This window comes from Actinia tenebrosa, unplaced genomic scaffold (genome assembly GCF_029948245.1).
Source record: "Actinia tenebrosa isolate PJP-AT-01 unplaced genomic scaffold, QUT_ActTen_1.0 PGA_scaffold0__85_contigs__length_37466705, whole genome shotgun sequence".
NCBI classification, from domain to species: domain Eukaryota; kingdom Metazoa; phylum Cnidaria; class Anthozoa; order Actiniaria; family Actiniidae; genus Actinia; species Actinia tenebrosa.
Window position 1 is genome coordinate 8,581,497 of NW_028292569.1, and position 21,723 is coordinate 8,603,219.

The 21,723-nt window shown below is 37.1% G+C and overlaps 3 protein-coding genes across 4 annotated transcripts in view; 2 read left to right on the top strand and 1 right to left on the bottom strand.

Moving 5' to 3' along the window:
• Positions 1–2,327, bottom strand: part of LOC116295495 (A disintegrin and metalloproteinase with thrombospondin motifs 6) — a 21,302-nt gene extending 18,975 nt beyond the window's left edge. The window contains exons 1-2 of the mRNA XM_031703320.2: positions 2,221–2,327; positions 2,044–2,107 (exon numbers count right to left, since the gene is read on the bottom strand). Coding sequence (XP_031559180.1) covers positions 2,044–2,060 — 17 coding nt within the window. The 5' untranslated portion in view covers positions 2,061–2,107; positions 2,221–2,327. The remainder of the gene's footprint in view (positions 1–2,043; positions 2,108–2,220) is intronic.
• Positions 1–14,175, top strand: part of LOC116295497 (A disintegrin and metalloproteinase with thrombospondin motifs 18) — a 15,708-nt gene extending 1,533 nt beyond the window's left edge. Inside the window, exons 1-26 of one of the 2 annotated variants that reach the window (XM_031703323.1) lie at positions 220–481; positions 914–963; positions 1,332–1,366; positions 1,759–1,825; positions 2,318–2,595; positions 3,037–3,172; positions 3,526–3,671; positions 4,162–4,245; positions 4,731–4,866; positions 6,148–6,253; positions 6,928–7,068; positions 7,399–7,552; positions 7,843–7,950; positions 8,320–8,462; positions 8,657–8,723; positions 8,912–8,999; positions 9,200–9,321; positions 9,430–9,553; positions 10,166–10,258; positions 10,618–10,772; positions 10,933–11,071; positions 11,477–11,606; positions 12,062–12,272; positions 12,336–12,501; positions 12,776–13,091; positions 13,976–14,175. In XM_031703323.1, coding sequence (XP_031559183.1) covers positions 915–963; positions 1,332–1,366; positions 1,759–1,825; positions 2,318–2,595; positions 3,037–3,172; positions 3,526–3,671; positions 4,162–4,245; positions 4,731–4,866; positions 6,148–6,253; positions 6,928–7,068; positions 7,399–7,552; positions 7,843–7,950; positions 8,320–8,462; positions 8,657–8,723; positions 8,912–8,999; positions 9,200–9,321; positions 9,430–9,553; positions 10,166–10,258; positions 10,618–10,772; positions 10,933–11,071; positions 11,477–11,606; positions 12,062–12,272; positions 12,336–12,501; positions 12,776–13,091; positions 13,976–13,985 — 3,204 coding nt within the window. In that variant the 5' untranslated portion in view covers positions 220–481; position 914 and the 3' untranslated portion in view covers positions 13,986–14,175. Of the gene's footprint in view, positions 1–219; positions 482–913; positions 964–1,331; positions 1,367–1,758; positions 1,826–2,317; positions 2,596–3,036; positions 3,173–3,525; positions 3,672–4,161; positions 4,246–4,730; positions 4,867–6,147; positions 6,254–6,927; positions 7,069–7,398; positions 7,553–7,842; positions 7,951–8,319; positions 8,463–8,656; positions 8,724–8,911; positions 9,000–9,199; positions 9,322–9,429; positions 9,554–10,165; positions 10,259–10,617; positions 10,773–10,932; positions 11,072–11,476; positions 11,607–12,061; positions 12,273–12,335; positions 12,502–12,775; positions 13,092–13,975 lie in introns of those variants that run through there. The other variant, XM_031703322.1, reaches the window with a different exon arrangement.
• Positions 14,176–17,210: 3,035 nt separating this feature from the next.
• LOC116295521 (melanocyte-stimulating hormone receptor-like) lies at positions 17,211–18,831 on the top strand. Its single transcript, XM_031703360.1, has one exon. The coding sequence runs from the start codon at positions 17,389–17,391 to the stop codon at positions 18,451–18,453; it is 1,065 nt and encodes a 354-aa protein (XP_031559220.1). The 5' UTR covers positions 17,211–17,388; the 3' UTR covers positions 18,454–18,831.
• The last annotated feature ends 2,892 nt before the right edge of the window (positions 18,832–21,723 follow it).

Consider the following 21,723-nt stretch of genomic DNA (forward strand, 5'->3'; position numbering starts at 1 on the left):
GAATTATATCCATTGTCATTCCGAACTTCAAGTGCGTTTTATATTTAAACAGAGGCAAGACTCTCGTGCCTAATGTTTCCACAGCTGTTGACAAACAAGGGATGAAACACTTCAACACATCAAAGACCAAAACGAACAATTCACGATTTCCCGCGATATTTTCACAAAGACTTGACACTTCAGTGTTAAAAAGCAAAACAGTAAACAAACTACCATCTTAGTCTTTTGGTGTAAAGATGGTTGCAATGTCTTTGTAACTGTAAGGCAGAACGTGAGGGAGTCTTCCTTGGATACAGGATCAGATTCATTGCTAGGAATAATCGACTAGCGAAGTAAAGCAGTGCTGCCCAATATCATCTCCTCTAGTCCATGTTTATTGGAATATTGTTTGGTATTGAGTTGTTTCACCCCTACCCGTTTATATATTAAGAGTTAAATATCGCAACTCTGTGAATGCTCTTCAAAGTAGATCTCATTATACGTAAGTACGTAACTAGTAACTGCTTTAATATATATCAATGAAAGTAATAATGCAATTTAGCATGAACATGCAGTTAAGAGATACTTTAATTTGAACGAAAAAAAATTTTCTTTTTATGACAGAATTCTAGTATACTCCCCAGTTAAAAAATCACTATTCACGTATTTTGCAATAGTTTACTCACTCATTGTTCATAGACATGTCACTGAAAAATACTTGTTTTCTTTTTTACATTCAACATTCTCGTCATGATTTTCTTCGATAACTAAAGATCAGAATTATTCAATTGAATTTAAAAGTAAATCGAGCGGTAGAAATAGAAAATGAAAAAAGAAAAACGTTTAGCTCCGAACTAACACCATATAGTCAATTAAATGTATTAATTCTTTTACGTGTTTTAATTCTTCCATTTTACTTTTCTTTTACCAACAGGATGTTTATTCAGCCTCGAGTATTGCTATCATGGTGTTGGATATTTTCCGGTTAGTTATTTTACTATATAGACTGTTCGATTCAGTGTAATACTCAAAATAATAAACAATCTAGCCTCTGCCTTAGTGTAGCTCAACGATCTAAAAGCAATTTTTCATATTTCATCCACTAATCAAATCGCGCGTATTTTTTTCATCTTCTTTAATTGACGTAAATTTTGATGAGAAAAAAAGCGGGTAAAAAGAGTAAAATATATTGATCGAAGCCTGGCTGGCATCATTTGGCAGTGTGTCCTGTCGTTTCAACATATCGATCTATAGCTGGTAAAATCTCTCTCAATCATCAAACTATGAAAAGCATTCGCTCTTGCATCGCTTATTAGTCATTTCTAACTTTGCTTGTCTTTTTCTGTTTATAGTGTGTGTTTGTCAGACGGAAGGGAAAACAAAGCCGGTAAGTAAGACTGTAAATAGAACAATGTACATAGTGGGGAACGCTTACGATCAAAACAATAATTTGGTTGGCTGTAAAATAAACTTTCCTAACGGTCAAAAACAATGAACGTGTCGTACGCGTAGGAAAACGTTTGTAACGTTCCTTTTTAGGACATCAAAAAGGACTTATAATTATCTAAACTAATTGAACGCATCAGAATAATATGTATTATTATTATATTATCAATATTATATTTTGGTCATATCATTTTGAAAGTGGAAATATACTAAAACGCACGGGATTCTTTCAGCGCTGAAAAGAAAATGCTCTTTGACCAATCAGATCGCGCGTTGCATCTTTCTTCGTCGATTAGCATCCTTTCTACATTCTTATATCTTCTAATATCCTAGGATCTGCATCAACACATGACACAGAGAGAGTTACAAAAATTCTTCGGGGTTAACTCGCATCAAGAAGGTAAAGAATTTCTAGACTTTGTCGACTTTAAGCTATAATTTATGTACATTTTTGCGCTTCAGTGGAAGGCTCTGATTGAATAAAAACTGATTTCAACGATTCGTACCGTGGTTGGTTAAAAAATTGACGTCATGATTCTTTTTTATCTCGTAAGAATTGAATGAATGCAGTGAGGATGAATATGCGAAACATAACGAACTTACCGAGAAAAAACTTACCATACAAAAAATAGCATGCACTTGTTGACGTCACTATCGCTGTCTGTACTCGTACTGACGATATCTGTGAGCCAATCAGAAATTTAATCTTACGGTTGTGGAAAGTAACAGGACATTAGATTATCTAAGCACTTTTTTCTTGTCCTAATATTTTCAACGGGCATAAAATATACTCACTCTTTTCAGATCTTAAAGTCGAACGGCTGGCCAAGGATCACTGCTTCAAACACGTACACATTAGCAATGCGTCATTAATGTATTTGATCACCTTTAGTTCCAGATTACGATATAGCCCATTCTTACTCGGTTGATAGTCCAAGGGCCAAGCGGAGCTCAGAATCGTCTAGATTATACAAACTGAAGGCATTTGGTTCATCAATGGACTTGAACTTGGAACTGGATCCAAGTGTCAAATCCCCACATTTTGTCGTTCATTCGTATGAAGAAGATGGATCGCGAGTTGACTCCACCATTGATGATGTCAAGCTCTATACTGGTCACGTGGAAGGACATCCGGGATCTAGAGTTGCTCTAAAGGAAAACAATGGATTGGTAGGTAAATTTTATACTTTCAGTTGAACGCTGGAGATAGTTCAGTGTACCTTTTAGGCGAACGTACCAACGTAAGGCAGTACTAAAAATTCTGGACACAGAATTATTGGTTTCCATTCATTGGCTAGATTAATACTAAGGCTGCCACGTTGGAGGCGGAATAAATGAATGACAAAGTCTTGTTACCTGTCCACCAACATGGAATACACACACTTTTAAAAACTAAACAATAGATTTATCATACTGAGACTTGCATGAAAACGTTTCTGAAGCGAGGTCTATCTTTGATATTTTGCTCAATCCATATCCGAAGAAAAAATGCTACGGGAAAATAAGATAAAATCAACCGCTTCTCGTTTGCTTGGGTAGCAATTAAACTAGACTCGATGTTCATGTAGATAATTCAAAGATATCAATTAATTGTTGTGTGTTCCTCTTCAGAGTGGACTCATTAGCCTTAATGATAAAGCATTCTTTGTTACTCCATTAACTGAACGTCTCGCAAGGGCTTATGGTTACAATGGTGATGGACAGCCTCACCTGGTATACAGACAACCCAAAGACAAAGCTATCACTGGTAAGACTAAGACGTTTCAAACTTTTGCTCCAACTATTCGAAAGCTAAGATTGCGTAATTTAATTCACCTCCTCCTCCTCCTCCTCCTTCTCCTCCTTCTCCTCCTCCTCCTCCTCCTTCTCCTCCTTCTCCTCCTCCTCCTTCTCCTTCTTCCTCTCCCCCTCCCCCTCCTCCTTTAATTCTTTTCTCTTCTCCTTAGTTCGACCTCCTTTTTCACGTCTCCTCAAAACATCATCTCTCTTCTTCTTCTTTTCTTCCCTCTTCTTCTTTTTCTACTTCTTTTTAGCTGTTGTACGCGTTATTCAGCATCAATGAACAGATTTCCCAACCCTGTTCCGTTTTGTTGTTGACAGATTTTCAAGACTTGTTGAACGACGAACATTCCCAGAGCTCCGAGGCGGGATTCAAAGTTTTAGAAATGACCCTGGTGGCTGATGAGTTTCTCATCAATGTCTACGAGAAAGAGACAGCAGAACATCTGCTGATGATAGCACACATTGTAAGATTACAAGCACTTGTTGATGTACTGTTTTGACGTTTTTTTATTAGTAATAGACGATAACTGATGATGATATTTCGGATGATGATAATAAAGTTGTTGTTGATAATGTTTTCGTTGAATAAAGTTGTTGTTGCTGATAATGTTGATGATACAGGACGACGATGACGACGATGATGATGTTGATGATGATAATAAAGTTGATGCTGATAATGTTAATGCTACACGATGACGACATCGATGATGATGATAATGATGTTGTTGATGATGATTGATAATGAAGTTGTAACGATGATGAACAAAAATGACTCGGAAATTGTTGATGTTGATGATAATACTGGTCACTGAGTAAATGCTCCAACATCAACACTTAGCCAGCTAGGTCGACAAAAGGAGAATTAGCAATTTGATAGTCATTTAATGGCGTCGCTTATGCATACATGCTATTTTAATTTACAAAATCACATCATTATCTTATTTCTTGTTCCAGGCCCGTAGTTTGTATCTCGATCACACTATTGGACCAATCAAGATCAATATTGTTGTTGTTGGGGTTGTTTTGAAGAAAGATGGGGTAAGTAGTACAAAAGCCTTACCTATTTATTTTATTTCATAACTGTAAGAGGGGCCGACTAATAATATGGCATGAGAGAGAAGATTTCTTTTTCATTTGACGAGTTGGACAACCTCCGAATGGTGAAGAGAAAAGAGATGATAATGGTAATGATGATAGTTTTGATTTAGATGATGATGGTAATGATGATGATGATGGCGATGATCACGATAATTACAAAGATAGTAGTGTTGATCGTTTGGTAATAGTGCAGTGATGATGGTGGTGGTCGGTATTTATCAGATAGTGGTACTGATTACGATGATGATAGGATGGCGTTGATGATGATGATGCTGATAATGAAGGGTTAATGTGGTCAGACTGTAATAATGATAATAGTTTGGGTAACTTAAACTTTTGAACTGCTCCTTCTCACAGGGCTGCCTGTGAACTCATCTAATATTTCTCATTTACTGTAATATCACTTGTGTATCTTTCCTATACAGCTCGGTTATGACAGCAGCGCTTCATCACTGACCAGACTAGGTGCATTAGGTGATTGGTGCCAAAAGAATCTTCCTACTCTTGACACGGACCCAGGTCACCCCGATACCGTGGTCCTGATTTCTAAAAACATTGCTGGTGAGTACAGGATCCTTGTTTGGTCCTTTTCCCCCTCGTTTTATTACTGACCTTCTGCAAATATAGTGTATCTATATATCTACATCACACTAGCTTAACATTATATTATGTTTTTTTTATCGGAAAAAGGGAGCAGTTTACTATTTAAAAAAATTAAAGTGATAACAGTAAAATTGCAAAGTTTCGTAAACTTAAGACGGTTTTTAAAACTAAAGACGAAGATATAACTTTTTGAAACTAAGTATTTCAGTTTTGTGGCATATGTACAAATAAATGTGTGCCCAGACTGATAACCGGGCGGCTCTCGCCGGGATACTTTCGCCGGGCATGCGATGCGATTGTTTTGCAAAAATGCTTATTTTCATAATTTAATTCTTCGCCAGCGTAAGGGCATGAGAACTTCAAGATTAATTGTTGACATTTATGAACATTGGATTACTTAGTTGGCTTTTGGCCTTGATCGATATTATATCAAAAACCTTATACTAACGATAAATGAGGGTTGAAAAGCCTCTAGCGAATTAGAGTTATTCTCGTTCTTTCTTTTGTCGATTAATTACTATTAGCTTATAAACTGCTTCTTGCCAACTTGTAATAATTCATTATCATTACAAGACCATGGCGGAATAAAGTCGAAATACTGATTGTAGACTTCAACATCGTCTTAACGTCTCACACAAACCCAAAATTTGGATTTCGTTCCTCGGGTTAACACTTTTTTACATATTATACTTGTCTAATTATATACAACTCCCAAATCATTCAGAAAATTGGTTCGCTTGAATTGGCAACTCATATTTGGTAATCTTACCTTAATTAAAAGGTCTGGAAGTGAACATAGAGCCTCTTTTTGGTTATTTTCTGCCATTTGAAGCTTTCAAATGTCGAAAATATGAATCAAAACATCCAAATATTATAGCAAAAATGAAAAACACTTGATATTGTCCTCCATCTTGGATTTAGCTTAGAAACCTGGCGTTTGATAAAGGAAGCCCAAAGCGTCTAAGACCATTGAGATCATGGGAAGTACGTTTATAAATGTATCAAGCGATACAACTCATGAAATGTTCGTAGATTGTTGTACAAAACAGAAAGCATGGACTGCGTTGTATCTCAAATGAATGCATCAAAGGATAACCATTGTCATTTTCAAGAAGACCTTAATTTTGGAATTGAGTGTACAATACAAATCGGAACACGAAATACTAATGAGTTATTTCAATAAAGTAGAATAATCATACTGATAAATACGTGTAAATCTCTTTGTTTTTTGTCATAAAGGTCGTGCCTTATCCTCTTCAACGTGTTTTTATACCTTTGGGAAAGCTGCTGTTGGTGATATTGGTCCTGCTACTGGAGCCATTGTGGCCCATGAAACAGCTCATACGTAAGACATGTATACCTTCGTACATTTAACCATTATAACAGATTTTTACGTGCTGGCTTCGTTCAGTAGTAAAGCACGATGGGATGATGTAAGCACGAAAGAAGTGCTACTTATTAGATGAGTGCTTCTCCGTCCTTGAGTGCTTTCAGCGCGATACGAGTCTGCCTTTCTTTTTTTTTTTTTTTCTTTTTTCTTTTTTTGAGTGGGGTCGAGGGTCGGGTGCCGAGAAGTACCAGGTCGAGAGTCGAGACTAGCAATCTGTCATACAGGTACCAGATGTCGAAAAATTTCTTATGATTATAGACTGCCAGGCACGGATTAAATGCCAGAATCACGTTCGTATTCTGTGCAGTGGAAAGACAAACACGACAGATTGAAATATTTTAGGCTGAGGGAAATCCATTGTTGCAATGTCAATATCATCGTGTTGATACAAAATTAAGCAAGAATCCAATTGTCATGTAACATCGTAACTTTTCGCTAAAAATTGTAAACCGCTACTAGTCTAATGACTTGACATGGAAACTGAATCAAGGAATCGAATACAGGACCCTAAAGGTGGGACGCGACTGCATATATTACCTCTACACCAACCTAAGGGGCCAATGCAATGATACAAATAAAGGCTATGTTAATATATAATCAATGGTAATTTATTGCTTTCAATTCTTAAGGTTTGGAGTCTTACATGACGGTGAAATGCAAAATCCTTTGTGTCCTGGCCATAAGTACATCATGTCGTATGCAAGTGCGTCTGGTCCAGACGCTTACAAATGGTCCGTGTGCAGCAAGGAAAAAATACAGGCTTTCCTAAGGTGTGTACTATTTATTCGCATTTTCCGATGTCGCGGCCCGTCACACTTTTTGAAGATTTGGTTGAGGAAATTAGACATAGTTCGCTGTAGTAAAATGTTAACTTTTCTCCTTACGTCTCGCGTTGTTCCCTTTAGAATAAGACTCTTTGTTTTATTGGAATCCATATTCATTTGGATTCTCATACGCGACCGTTAAACAAAGAAATGATACTCTAGGGAATGGAACGTGGTCTGAAATGAGAAAACATTGCATCATAAGGATATTTCCTATTGGATAAAACCATTCGCAGCAGTCCTTAAGAAACATGCCTTGTTGCTTTAACGTCACAGGAGTTCAGACTCGAGTTGTCTCGATGATGAGCCAGATAGGTCCGTGGAATCACATTATGCAGTAAAGTATATCAACAAGCTGCCAGGGGATGCACTAGACAGAGATATACAGTGTAAAATGATGTTTAACACAAGATACTTCGCTTGTCCTATGGTAAGTTAGATCTCGATAAATAGAATAGTCCCCTGCACAGTTCCCTGCGCCATCTTGAAAGGTAGCCGTGCCTTGCATCGAAGCGAGACGAACGGAGCTTTCAATGATAGAGACCTTTTTTAACACCTTGGATAAATATTCTTTATCATTGCAAGCTCACCGTTCGTCTCGCTTCAATGCAAAACCAAGCTATATAGGTATACCCCCATTGGCACCCTCTTTCTAACTGCTCTAAAAGTATATATACTAATACAATTGAAACATGGATATATCACATCTCTTTTTTTCAGAAATCAAATGAATGTTCTTCCTTGTGGTGTTCCCATTCTAAAAGTGGTCCCTATTGCGAGCACATGAGGATTCCTCCTGTTGATGGGACAGCATGCGGTCCACGACACGTACGTTGCAGTGTCTTAGTTTATACATATTTAATTTATTGACCTAATTCTTTGGTCAATTTTGAGTTGGTACTTTTTGGTTATTACTTTAGAATTTATGCATCTGACAAAACAATTAAAACACCTTTACTTCAACCGGGACAACTTTGATAAACTAGTATCATTAACCAATCATATTGCGACATTTAGTTCGATATTTTTAACCAGCCAATCAGATAACGCATCGATATAATAAGAGTGATAATCTGATTGGCTAACACTGTTATTAGTTCAATCTCTATCTACTTTACTGTTATCTGATAGGTCAGTTTTATTCAAGTGGTCCCGGTTAGTGTGTCCACACTAAATTAAGATCTTTTTTTTCCACAGTGGTGTATCAAGGGAATATGTGAAGATAACGGTTCACCAATAATCGATGGGATGTGGTCTGGATGGTCAGCTACTTACACACGTTGTTCTAAAGAATGTGGTATTGGGTTACAATGGAGAACTAGGACATGTACTAACCCAAGGTTAGAATAAATCTGCACTGGAAAACCACCCGACCACCCGACCACCCGACCACCCGACCACCCGACCACCCGACCACCCGACCACCCGACCACCCGACCACCCGCAAACATTCAGCAATCTTACCAATCAAGAGAGCTGAGATCTATATATGACTTACAATTTACTATTAATTCTTTATTTCTGAACTCAATAGTCCAAAAAATGGCGGGAAAGATTGTCCAGGGTCAGCCGAAGGAAGATGGAAACTCTGCAACACGCAGGTTAGTTGGCTCTTTCACCATGAATCTCTTATACGATGTAGATATATGTCCGTCATGAAAAGATATCTAAGTGATGCCTCATTCTTTGAAAAATATTTGAAAATATTTTACTTGAATTGAAGAAAAAAATTTTGTTTTCAGAGACATGATATTTGTTATGAATGAACATTATTATCTCACATCCACAGGACTGTCCCCAGGGCACGATGGATTATAGACTAGAGCAGTGTAAAGCCATCGATCCTAAGTTTGATGGAGTACATTACTATGACAAGGGTTAGTAAAAGGGACGGAGAGACAGGGGAACGGACGGAGTGAGGAAGGAAGGGACGGAGCGAGGGAGCGAGGGAAGGAGGGTGGTTGGATTTGATAAATGAATCAATAAGCCAACAGAAAGTGGGCTTGCTGGGTGAGTGAATCGGATAAATTGATTAGAATACAACAATTGTATATTGAGTCTATATTTTCTATTAAAGAGCCTTGCATTTTGAAATGTAAAATTGGTCACTATATATGGAACAAGGGAGTCGTTAAAGATGGAACTCGCTGCTATAATGATCATACCGACAAAAGTGTGTGTATCAAGGGACGTTGTAGAGTAAGTCTGGCGATCGACGATACATCACCTTTTCTTCTCTTCTCTTCTCTTCTCAAACAGCCAACTACATTAACGTATGTTATGATATATCAATATACCTTTTCTCAGGTTGCCGCATGTGACGAAAGCCTTGACATAGGTATCAAGTATGATCGATGTCACGTCTGTGATGGAGATAGCTCGTCCTGTGGTAAACTTATTGGGTTGTTCGACGCTCCTTGTATAGGCCATGGTACGTATATATGCCATGCGTGGCTCAAAGCGAAAGACATCAAAACAATGAATAACTCCCCGATTCATAAGCTTCTGCGATGTTGCAATTGTTCGATGGCAGCATGAACATTTGCGAAATCATAACCCAATAAATGCGGACCCGAAAGAAGGGAGATAAGCCCTAGAGCCCAGAAATAATGCGTTTAGCAAAGCAGAGGAATTAGCAGGCAAACGTGATCAAATACAATAGCATGCCTCGGTGTGAGAAATGCTAGTGTGCAAGCATCAACACCTCTGGTCAATGTTACACATAGTTTCAGCCGGGCTCGCTATATATATGATGATAATGCGTCACCTCTCACCAATGCGGCAACCCGGGTTCTATTTCATTCCTTGGCTCGGTGTTGTATGTGAGTAGAATTACTGGTTGGCTCTCTCCTGTGCTTCGGGGTTTTCCTTCCCGGTATTCATATCTCCTTTTCTAAAAAATCAACTTCTAAATTTCCAATTCGCCCGGGTCTGCTTTGAATGTACCACGCTGTGATACAACAGCCAAATCAAAGCCTAATAGATTTTACAAGGTATAATACAGGGAATATAATAATGATAACTATGATTCATTTATGCCCAGGTCCTGACCATGAATGCACAGTAATAAGCGTCCCAGTTGGCGCAACAAATGTAAACGTCGAGAAGAAACTTGCAGATGGTAATGCTATCCTAGGTAAGCATACCATACGGTCACAGCAACTAATACTATATTCTAAAGTACAAGAACGATTTATTACTAGGCTGATAGGCGTGTATGAGAGAGATGGTAACACGTGTAGGGGATGCGAAGAAGAGATGACTTTTAAATTGGAACTTGCAAAGGTTGTTGCTGAAGCCATTAACCTTCCTCTTTTTTAAAACTTATTACCTTGCAGCGCCATGACGAACACTGTTGGAGGGGGGTAGGGCTTAACCTCAAAAGTTACCTCTCCCCAGTCTTCGTCACATTCCTCGCCACAGGAAGCTCAGTAGTAATTACTTTGACCAGGTGCCTGTTTTCTAATAATAGTGTTTTATTTCGAACGCTTCCAGCTATAAGAGATGGAAATGGTCAAATTATTACACCTCATTTTCCTTCACCGACGACTGTGGTAGACTTCAAAGGAACCAGAGTGTATTATTACTACCAAGAGCCAAGAGACAGAGTGTTCATCCCAGGCCCTACTACAATAGCCCTATCTATAGTGGTAAGCTGGTTTAGCAGGATTTAACCTTCACTAAATAATTTCAATATTATTTCAATATGAAATGGGAAAACATTACACCCAAGCGGGTTTAGTATGACCAAGACCTTGCTGCGCTTCTGGCACAAAATGGTATACAATACTTACGTATTTCCTCTTTCAGAATATTCCTTTATACAACAAGCCAAACAGTGGTGTTGAGTACTCAATGTTCTTAAAGAACATGACGACGGTCGTGCTGCCAAGTGATGCAGAATGGAAAACAGCTGAGTGGAGTTCTTGTACTAGGACTTGTGCTGGAGGTATGCTTTGCTTCATTCTTTTGTTATCTTACATAGTCTTCAACGTATTTGTTGTTTCTGCGGGATTTTTATTTTTGTTTCTACATTTCATATCAATTCTTTTCGTCGCTTTTCCATTTTATTGATTTCAAATTACGTTTGTTCTCAATGGCAGCAGCCCCGAAATCGTCGTCGCGACGAAGTATAGGTTTTTGTGGACGTCAATCAAGGCGCTTCCACGTACTATATTCCATAGGCACGTGCCCTTGAAATGTTTGTGTTATTTGACCATGTCATGAAACAGCGACATCATTAAATAACACCAACCAACAACAAAGCCCAAAGTGGCAACATTTTCAATGTAGAAAATTGTAGACTTTATTAGCGTTATGCTTCATAACTAAAGATAAGGTTTTCTATCACCAGGAACACAAGTAAGAGCCGTAGAGTGTGTGCGCAAAGACGACAAATCCCACCTTGGTACCTATGTTTGTGAAAGTAATGCCAGGATGCCAGCGGCAGTTCAAGTGTGCAACCAACAGGCGTGCCCTCAAAGGTGCCGGTTTATATGCATTTACACAATTTTATAAATCTCGCCTTATGCTTGGTTGGGCGCGCGTGTTTCGTAAGAACAAACAGAAAGCGTGCGCAATTCTATTTCATCATTTCTTTCCAGAATAACGGCAAATTCTATATTGTGTATATTTTATAAAGAAATCAAAATCTTGCTTGCTGTGCTGCTTGCAATTATGAAAAACATGTGGATATGCAATCTCCTTGTGCTTTATAAATGCACACAACACGCGTGCGCGTTTTCTAATTCTTCAAGCTAGACTGCGCGCGCATGCACAAGGCGTGTAAATAATTGACTAGTTTATCTACAGGTTCTATAATTTTGGTTTGGATCTCGTAACCCTTAGCGCGATAGTAACAGTAATAGTAACGGCAATGAATTTTATATAAATCTGGAAAAATTCAAATTATCCACTTGATGCCTTTTTTTTCGTGTAGCTGGTACAAATCTAATTGGTCGCCTTGCTCCAAAACCTGTGGTAAAGGACTTCAGACCCGTGAGATCATTTGCAGACAGGAAATTTCTAAACAAAAGTACAAGACATTACCAGACTCTTCGTGTTCTGGGGAGAAACCTACCGGTGACTTACGAAAAGACTGTAACAAAGTAGGATGTCCACTGGAATGGGTTCCTACGCCATGGTCTAAGGTAAAGACGCCCTGCTCTGCTCTGCTAAGTTGAAGACTTTATACACACTTTGTTATTTTTTAGTGTTCTACGACTTGTGGTGTAGGTGCCATGACAAGGAAACTGACGTGCATGCGACGTACCAGCGAAGGAGACGTGATTCAACTTCATCATCTCATGTGTAATGACATTCCTCGCCTTAAAACTCCCACCGTCAAACCCTGTGAACAACTTCCACCTTGCCCCACAGGTAAAGGTCATTTTACAATCTCTAAATTACTTATACGCTAAATTTCGGAACCGCGTCTACCAAGAGAGATATGTGCTTTCAAAAAAAAATGTATTCCATTGTGACATGTAGATAACCGCAGACGATTAGGTGTTGTATAGACTGACAGCGGACCTGACAGCAATTCTCTTTCTTCTCTTTTCTTCTCTTTCCCTTTCCCTTTCCTTTCCTTTCCTTTCCTTTTCTTTCTATTCCTCTTCTCCACATTTCATAATATCTTTCATTTTCTTTTCAGTTTCCCCAACAATTTCGGTAACACCATCGATCTACCAGCCACTTGGTTGCTACAAGGACGATAAACCAAACGCAATGCCAAATCTGGTCATCAACCTCCGAGACTCAATCGATTGGTCAAACCTCAATAAAACAATTGACGCATGCGCAAACTATGTCCATAAATACTACCCTGAGTACAAAGTGTTTGGTGTTCAGTTCTACGGGGAGTGCTGGACAGGACTTGGCGCGGAGAATACATACATGAAGTATGGTGCAGCGGAAAATTGTTATAAAGGAGTTGGCGCCAAGCATTCAATTTATGTTTATAAGTTGCGGTAAGAAACGTCACTATTGGGCTTCCTTTGTTATAAGTGTTTGTGTGGGGAATGGAAGTTGGAAAACGAATCTACTAACTAGAAAGTTTTTACTTAATTAAAAGTAATGAACTATCTCTTATTCTCGACTTTCACATCCCCATAATCCTTTGCGTCTTTGGGGGGTAACCAGAGGGTAAAAACCCACTTATTTTACTGAAGGCTGATCAGACAATGTTGAAAATACCTTGTTTGGTATCCAAAGATAAAATGAAGAAGTAAAAAACAGAAAAAGATAGAAGCTTGAAGACGTTTAAGTTAAATTTTAAACATTTTTTCGTAAGTCAATACATTTTCTGTAAGACCAAAACTCTTCATGATCTGTACATGCAAAAATTACTTGGAATAAACTGATAATCAGTATTGTACATATAAAAGCAGGTATAGTATAAATTCAATTAAGAAACCTTTGATTTGGGACAGTTTTTTGATTGGTTACCTCCCAAAGGCATTATGGGGATGTGAAAGTCGAGAATATTTCGAGATTTTTCTATGCTTCTGGATTCATTATGAAATAAGCTGAAACTAAACGATGAAATTTGTCATGGATGACTTCTTTCGCGAATTCTTCTACTTTTTCTTTCTTTCTTTCTTTTTTTCTTTCTTTCTTAGCCCCTTAGTGACCTTAGTTCCATTATTTATTTTCATTATTATTTATTATTATTATTTATGATTATTTATTAATTAATTATTATTTATTATAATCATAATGATGATGATTATTATTATTCATTATCATGCATTATTATTATTATTATTTATTATCATATATTATTATTATTACTATTACTATTATCATTACTTATTATTTATTATTCCTTCTTCATTTATGTTGCTCACACCAGATCTAAATAAGATCTTCAACTGGCACAAGAACTACATCAAATGGACAGGATTTTTTCTTTCGATAAGGACTTTTTATTAGCACTAGTAATTAAATATATGTTAATAAATATTCAATAATGATAATATATTATAGTTACTGTGGTTAAACGTTACCAGATGTTAACTTTAATAAAGAATATAAAGGATTCAATTTACTCTATCACTCGTGTTAGTTCCTGTGTTTCAAACTTCACAGCAGTAACGCAATTTTTGTTGTTAGTTTGTTTGTTATTTGTTTGTTTGCTTTTGTTGTTGCTGTTCTGAATTTTTGTTTGTTTTTTGTTTTATAGTTGTTTTTGTTGTCGTTAATGTTTGTTCGTTTGTTGTTGTTGTTTTTTTTTTGTCTGGTTGGTTGGTTTTCTCTCAGCTTTCTCTCTCTCTCTTTCGCTGATTAAATTCTGAGTATAATAAAGTTCATTCATTCTCTCTCTCTCTCTCTCTCAAAACAATTCCTGGTTTAAGAAAAAGAAAGAAAGCTATATAAAGAACTACTTTTCATTTTGACACCCGGAAGTTGTTTTCATACAAATGACGTCATACTTTAGAGGTCTACGACAACGGAAACGCGAATATCTCACAAACGCAGACGCCTTTATCTCGCATAATTAAAGACCTAGCTAAGTCATCAACGTATTGTGAATTTATATATATACACCTATAGTCCCTAAAACTTTCACACATTTGGAATACGTATATACATATCTCTAATTTTGTATATTAATGTTCTAGAATACGTAATGAGACTTTGTAGCTTTGTACGTTTACAGTTTATTTTCAGCAAAAAAATAATAATTTAAAAAAAAAAAAAAAAATTAGGGATTTGGGATATATACATAGTATCTGTATAAGCATTATCTATTCCGGATCCATGTTCAGTTTATCGTAAAAACCCATCACAGCTTTACAGTTCCTAGCTATTGTCGAGGAAACCTATTCTTAGCAGAGCCATTATGACAGCCATATATCTAGATGACATGTGGTACTTTCGTTTCAATATTACAATTCATAATGTTCTTGTGTTTTTTGTATTTTCACTCTTCATCTGTTAAGTCTCAAATATATAAGACATAGTTTTTCAAGAGTTGTTTTTTTTATTTTATTTTATTTTCACTTCTTAAATGTGTTTTCCACTGTATATTTAAAAGCGTGCAAAAGTTTACGGTTCATATTTGAATACGTTTCTCCTTTGAATATATAACAAGTTGAAAAGGAACGCGCGTAATTAAACTTCAACAGCATGAAGACTGCATTGTTAGCTGTAGGAGATTATTGTCATCAATTTTGCATGGAATTACGTAGATCCCAATAAATTAAGTGAAAGTTTAAAGTAAAACTAAAAAAATATATGGAACACTAATGTTTTTTCCTGTTTTTCGATTGCCTCCACCTTTCACTTTTATTGTGCAAATATAGAACTAAAACTCTATTTCAAAAGACCTCTTTACCTTGGGTGTAATGTTTTCCCATTTCTGACCATGTTCCATTCCCTAGAGTATTATTTTTGTTTAACGGTTGTGCATGAGAAGACACATGAATATGGATACAACTCAAACAAAGAATCTTATTCTTAAGAAGAAAAAAACAAACAAAAGAAGGCTGAATTGGGAAAACACCAAGTTAAAGAGATTTATTACCTATTTAAAGTGCAGTCGTGCGTAACAATCATTATCTAAGGGACAGAACAATGCACCCTCTCTCATAATCCATTAAGCGGATTGCTGCACGGAGAGAAGGTGAACAGTTTAGCTATTCGTAATGCGCATGCACATTTTCTCTGAGACCGGTCTACAGCGGTTTGATTACACTGAGGCAAGTTTTTTGTCCAATCCAATCAGAATCTCCCATCTCCGATTTCAACCGCCTGGAATCGAGAAATGACCGGCGGAGTTTTCGACCAATGAGAACCAAATGTTAGCGAGTGAAAAACAAAATGTAAAATGATGAATCGAGTTTTAATATTGTGCTAAGTCGCTAGCTGTCAGTAAAAGTATATAAGTTACTCATTTCACATCACCTGAAATTACAAGTGACTATAGTCAATTAAATTCATCAATTATGACAGCTTGTCAAAAGCATTCAGCTCATAGTCATACAGCGGCGCTGCCCACGTAAAACTGTTCATTTTCAAGTCTCCTCTTCAACTGCTTTTAAGACAAAACCTACAAATAAGTTTCCGAGGCTTGCCCCGAATCTCCCATTACCAGTCAGTCCCTACCGCGATGAGCCCTGAAATGGCCAAGTGTCTGAGCAACGGTCCTGGGCTTGCGCTCACTAGTCAAATAATGAGTAATATATATATATATATATAATTGACGGGTTTGAACTGATAAGCAAGCTGTGAGTATATATGTACGACTCACATATACACATTACCTGTGCAATTACAAACACCAATCTATATTTAATCGTTAACAGCTTGAATAAGTAATAAAAGTAAGCAATCAGTTATGTGTACAGCTTAGCCCGCACTAATTAAGCTATTCATTTTGAAGGCTTCTTTCACAAGCGGATTAAAACTATAAGCCTTGGGCCTTGCACTCCTCGCCGATGAGGCCTGGAATATTCAAGTGTCTAAGAAAATCAGGCTTCGTCAGTCACCAATAACGAGTCAAATAATGAGCAAAATGAATAATAATCTTCGAATTAATTTAACTAATACTTAAGATCATTTCACATCACCTGCAATAACAAACATCTAAAGTGAATGATTTTTAGCGATCATGACAGCTTGATCACAAACCAATCAGCAATCAATTGTACAGCGCTTCACCCAAACCTAGTTATTCATCTTTTTGAAGTCGTCATCTTTTTCATTATAAGCTGCTTAGTTTTAAGATAAAAATGTGACAACAATTCAACGTTTATTTCTCTCTCTCTCTCCACTCTCTCAGCTCTTCGCTTCGCATGTGTCTTTCACTTCCCTTCAAGATTAATTATTCGTTTTTTATTATTATCCCTTCAATATGTTGTTCAATTATTCATCCTATTCATGTATTCCCTCATGTTTAAATATATGAAATACTTATAGCAAGTAAAAGGTTCCAACTGCTAAAAGTATTGAACAGTTGAAACACACTGCAACGAGTTGCGTCAGGAACTTAGGCGGGGCAAAATACATGTCGCAAACTTGAGTAATTTTAATTCTTATGTCAGCTGCATGTCAAGGAAAACATTTTGTTTCCGCTATATGTGCTCTTGAAAGGACGGTCAGTGCTTCGAAAGTACAAAGATTGAATAATGAAATACTGACGGTAGCAAGGGAAGATATAATCAGTCTCTCCAATTGTAAGCTTTATTTTTGAAATCGATTAGTTGGATTTATAAGAAATTATAGTGACTATATCAAGTCCTGCTACAAACGCATCTTATCCAAATGAATTCATCAAGAGAGCCTTGCCCGTTAACAGGTGAAGATTTCCACAAACATTTTGACTTTTACAGCGAGAGATTTTATATCACCTCAACTTTCTGTGCAGTTGTTGGCGTTGTTTTATCACCTCTTATCGTCATTAGTAACGGCTTAGTACTATTAAGTATTCTTCAAAATATAACTCTTCGTCGAGTTCCGTCTAACATCCTCATCTGTCTGTTGTCCTTTGCTGATTTTCTTGTTGGTGGTGTATTTCTTCCTCTGCAAGTTGCTTGGATGTTAAGTTTCGATTTGAACAATTCCTGTCTGTATTATGGCTTGATGGTCTCCAGTGGATGGTTCAGTTGCAGCGCCTCGTTTCTTTGTATGGTTGCAGTTAGTGGAGAAAGATACTTAGCACTGTTTCTTCATCTGAAGTATAAGTCGATTGTGACAGCGAGAAGACTTGTCATCATCGCTATCATCATCTGGTTCTTGAGCGCTATGATTTCAACTATATTTCTTCTATCCTACGTTATTACTGCTATCTATATAACAATGGCGTTTCTCATGCCTTCTTTGGGCTTCATAATGTTTACTTATTACAGGATCTTCAAGCTCGTTCGTTATCACCAGAAACAAATTCACTCCCACCAGATACAAGAGACAGATGTCGAGAGCGCGAAACAAAGAAAGCTTGCTATCATGATGGCGTATGTCATAGGAGTATCCCTGATTTGTTATGGTCCCATCGGATATGCTAGTCTGATGGCTGTTATCAAGGGGCTGACAGTAGAGACTACAGAAGGTTTTTATTTAACACTTTCGCTTTATACCTTTAGTTCGCTCTGTAACCCTTTGATTTATTGCCGCAAGAACAGAGAGATAAGACAGGCTGTGCTTTCGATCCTTCCAGGCACTTGTTGGTGTCGTGTTAGGCCAGGTAAAAGACAGAATGTAGCATTTGATAAAACGAAAATGGAAACAACAAGGGAACAAGCGACAAGCGAAATGAAAAAGCGAATGCAAGACAATACCGACCAGAATAACCACTTTAATCCCGTTCGTGTAACTATTCTTCAAAAATAACAAGTAATAAGACATATTAATTCAATAGAACCTTTGCCAAAATGTAGACCGTAAATTCAAATTCAATGAAATTAATGTAAGTAGAAAATCCTTCAGTATACCGGCACAAGAAAGAGTACCATTGATTTAGTTACGTCTACGAAGATATACTAGCTCATGTGTGATATTGGCCAAGAGAACGTAACTGGAAAATTGACAACTAGCTGCAGAAGTTTTTAGACTATGTTATGGCGTATAAAGTATGAGTGTAAGTAACAACCTTGCAGTAAATTATTACACATACTGAATATACTATACGGGATTCAACTGCCGGTGCTTTGTAAACAGGACTCTATTTAAACTAGCCTGTGCTAAATTAGATTTTCCCGTTAAAATATTGAATACGAATAAAATGAAGAAATAAAATATGAAAGATTGAATCTTCTAGGGTTATTAATGTAAACTGAGGTGTTCTTTTTAGTTCTGGTAGAAATTTTTAATCTTAATTCATTTAAATTTCCGGTCGGCATTTTGGCAAAGGGTAGGTCTATTCTGAAAAAACCTTAGAGAAAATTGAATAATGAGAAAGTTTCATCTCGACATGTGATCACCCGAATCTGACTTTAATTTGACGACTGAAACTCTTTGTAGACAAAGCACTATATCCACCAAAATTTTCAGTCGTTTTGAGCTGATTCTCTCAGAGATATTCTCTATTTGATGATTTTGACTTTTAAAAACGATTCTGGGTTTGACAGTTCATCATTTCGTACTTTCTATATTGAATATCTCGGCAACGAAAAAGAAAGAAAATATGCTCAATAAAAGCCATTCTTATCATTTGTAAAGGGTTTTCAGATCATGAAGAGATAGGATAGATTGATAGGAACGTTTGTTCTGCAGCTAAGTTTAGTAATTTATAAATATTTTGTCTGCCCGACAGAATCTTCTTTAAATAGTCCCAGAGTCTCACTACTCCTTTATTCCTAGCTCTCAGCTCTAACTCCATGACGAATTTCAGTTCATAAAGCGTCTACTAGAATCCAAACACGTATAATGTAAATGAATCTATATTCCCAAAAAGTTAAACAAAGGTTTAAATCAACCGTGTAAATATCAGGTTATATACTATACATATATATCATGTGCAAATTAAATAAAACCGGATGTTGATGCATTCAATTTTCTGGCGATTTTATATATTAGCAAGGCATTTCGAACAAGACTATAACGTGTTGGATGAAACATTTGCTGTGTATGCAGGGCCGTAGCCACCGGTACGGTTGGTCCGGTTTCAACCGAACCAGCTTTCGGGTTAAAAACATTAGAAAAATGAAATAAAAAATGAAATCCCACGAAAACCGAACCAATCAGAAATTTGTGACTACGGCCCTGGTATAGGTGGTTTTGGAAGTCCAGAAGCCTAGATGAATATATACTACGGTCTCATTGCAACTGCATATTTTTTTAACCTCAGATAGTCGGATATCCATTCATTTATTTGCGTCCATGCGTTTATGTTATCAATTAACCCCGATTTGAAATTTCGACCAAGATAAAGATTTAAATCTATTTTCATTTACTGCTGTTTAAATATTTACAAAGGGGAACTCTAAGCAATACCTCGAATACCTCGATTTTTATTTTTTATTTTTTATTTTTAATTAAAATTGCGGTGCACAAAAGAAAGGGAAAACGTTTGGAACAATGAGTCCTCTGCGGTGATAATTGAAAAGTCAGACAGCCTGTGTAATAGCAAATAAATATTAGAGTTACACAGTATTGCCTTCGACAAACCATTTCTGCATTTGGTCGTCAGTTTCTACGCTTATTGTATAGTCCCAATGAATGAGAACGTTTGCAAGATGGCGTCATTGACCTCTACTACCAGACTCCCTTGCACACTTTCTTTTGTTCAGTACATTAGCACCAATTGTCTTGCTATTCTCATTAGGAAATATTAATTAAAATAAGAAAGAAAATTCGAGAATCACTATAATCAGGTAGTGGGGGTCAAATGGCACCATCATGTAAACGTTCTATTGCGATTATACGATTGTTTGTCATGATTTTTAATGCTATGTGGGTTGTATGGATGGAACAGCGATAGAGTTGCCGCCGTTGTAAGACAGCTGGAGAAAAACGACATCACAACAGTTGATGTCCTGAAAGCAATCTGGGATCATGATGTTTAGAAGAAGCGAAGATTACAATAGAAAATATTTAACACTGACAAGGAGTAGAGAAGACTATGTGAGATATCAACTAACCAAGATGCTATTCAGTCTCTATGGACACTGATAGACGCCCGGGCCTAGGAAACAGAGAACTGGTGTCTAGGATAGCTCGGACCGCTTACAGTGGTCGTGGGTAAATTCTTGGGTATACATCTTCATATAGTTATAACCTTATACACGACATCGGTTTCATGTGTACAACGAAGTGGGGGGGAAATGTAGAAATATTACGAGGAGGAAAGAAAGGAAAAATGGAAAAGAAAGGGAGAAAGGAGAGCTAGGAATAGGAAGGAAGGGAATGAAGGAAGAAAGAGAGGAAAGATACAAAGAAGGAAAGTAAAAGGAAAAAAGAACACGAGGGCCATACTATATCGCTCAGTCCAACCTTCTTCTGCCGGTTTTTTTTAAATCCAAAATCCATAGAATATGAACTGAGCTGAGACATGGTGCTTCAGACCTCTCGCCGGATGGGTCTTTAAAATAGTCCCATACAAGTAGAGGGTGTGCAATGATTATAGACTTTAGCCGTGCGATGTCAAATCTTAAAAGCTTTTGCTAGTTACATCTTGCGATTCTGGCGCCAATTGGAATGCACAAGCAGAGTGGATCATAGTTAGTTGCGAATGATCACTTAGAAATCTCGTCACCCTTTTCGTATCTTACTTGTCTCCTATGCAGCTGCAGTTGTGACATCACCCAACGCTCCCTCCCTTACTAACGCTACTTAGGGGAGTGAGCGTTGCTTGATGACAGTAATAGCGGCTGCGTATAGGAGATTATTACTCACAAACGATAGTGAGAGTTGAGGGTAACGTTATACCCACAAGGGGAAACTTGACAGTGCTACCTAGTTACTTCATGATCACGAATCGAATAGTTCGTCTAGCTCTACTCAGGAAGACTATTCTTTTGAAACGCTAACATTAATCATTGATCACACAGTGTAATCAAGGTAGAAGAAGGAGAAGAAAGTGTTATTTGTGAATATATTTTTTATGAAGGTATTTACAAAATAAATTTGAATGAAAATCAGTCATCCACTTCAGCCACCGGA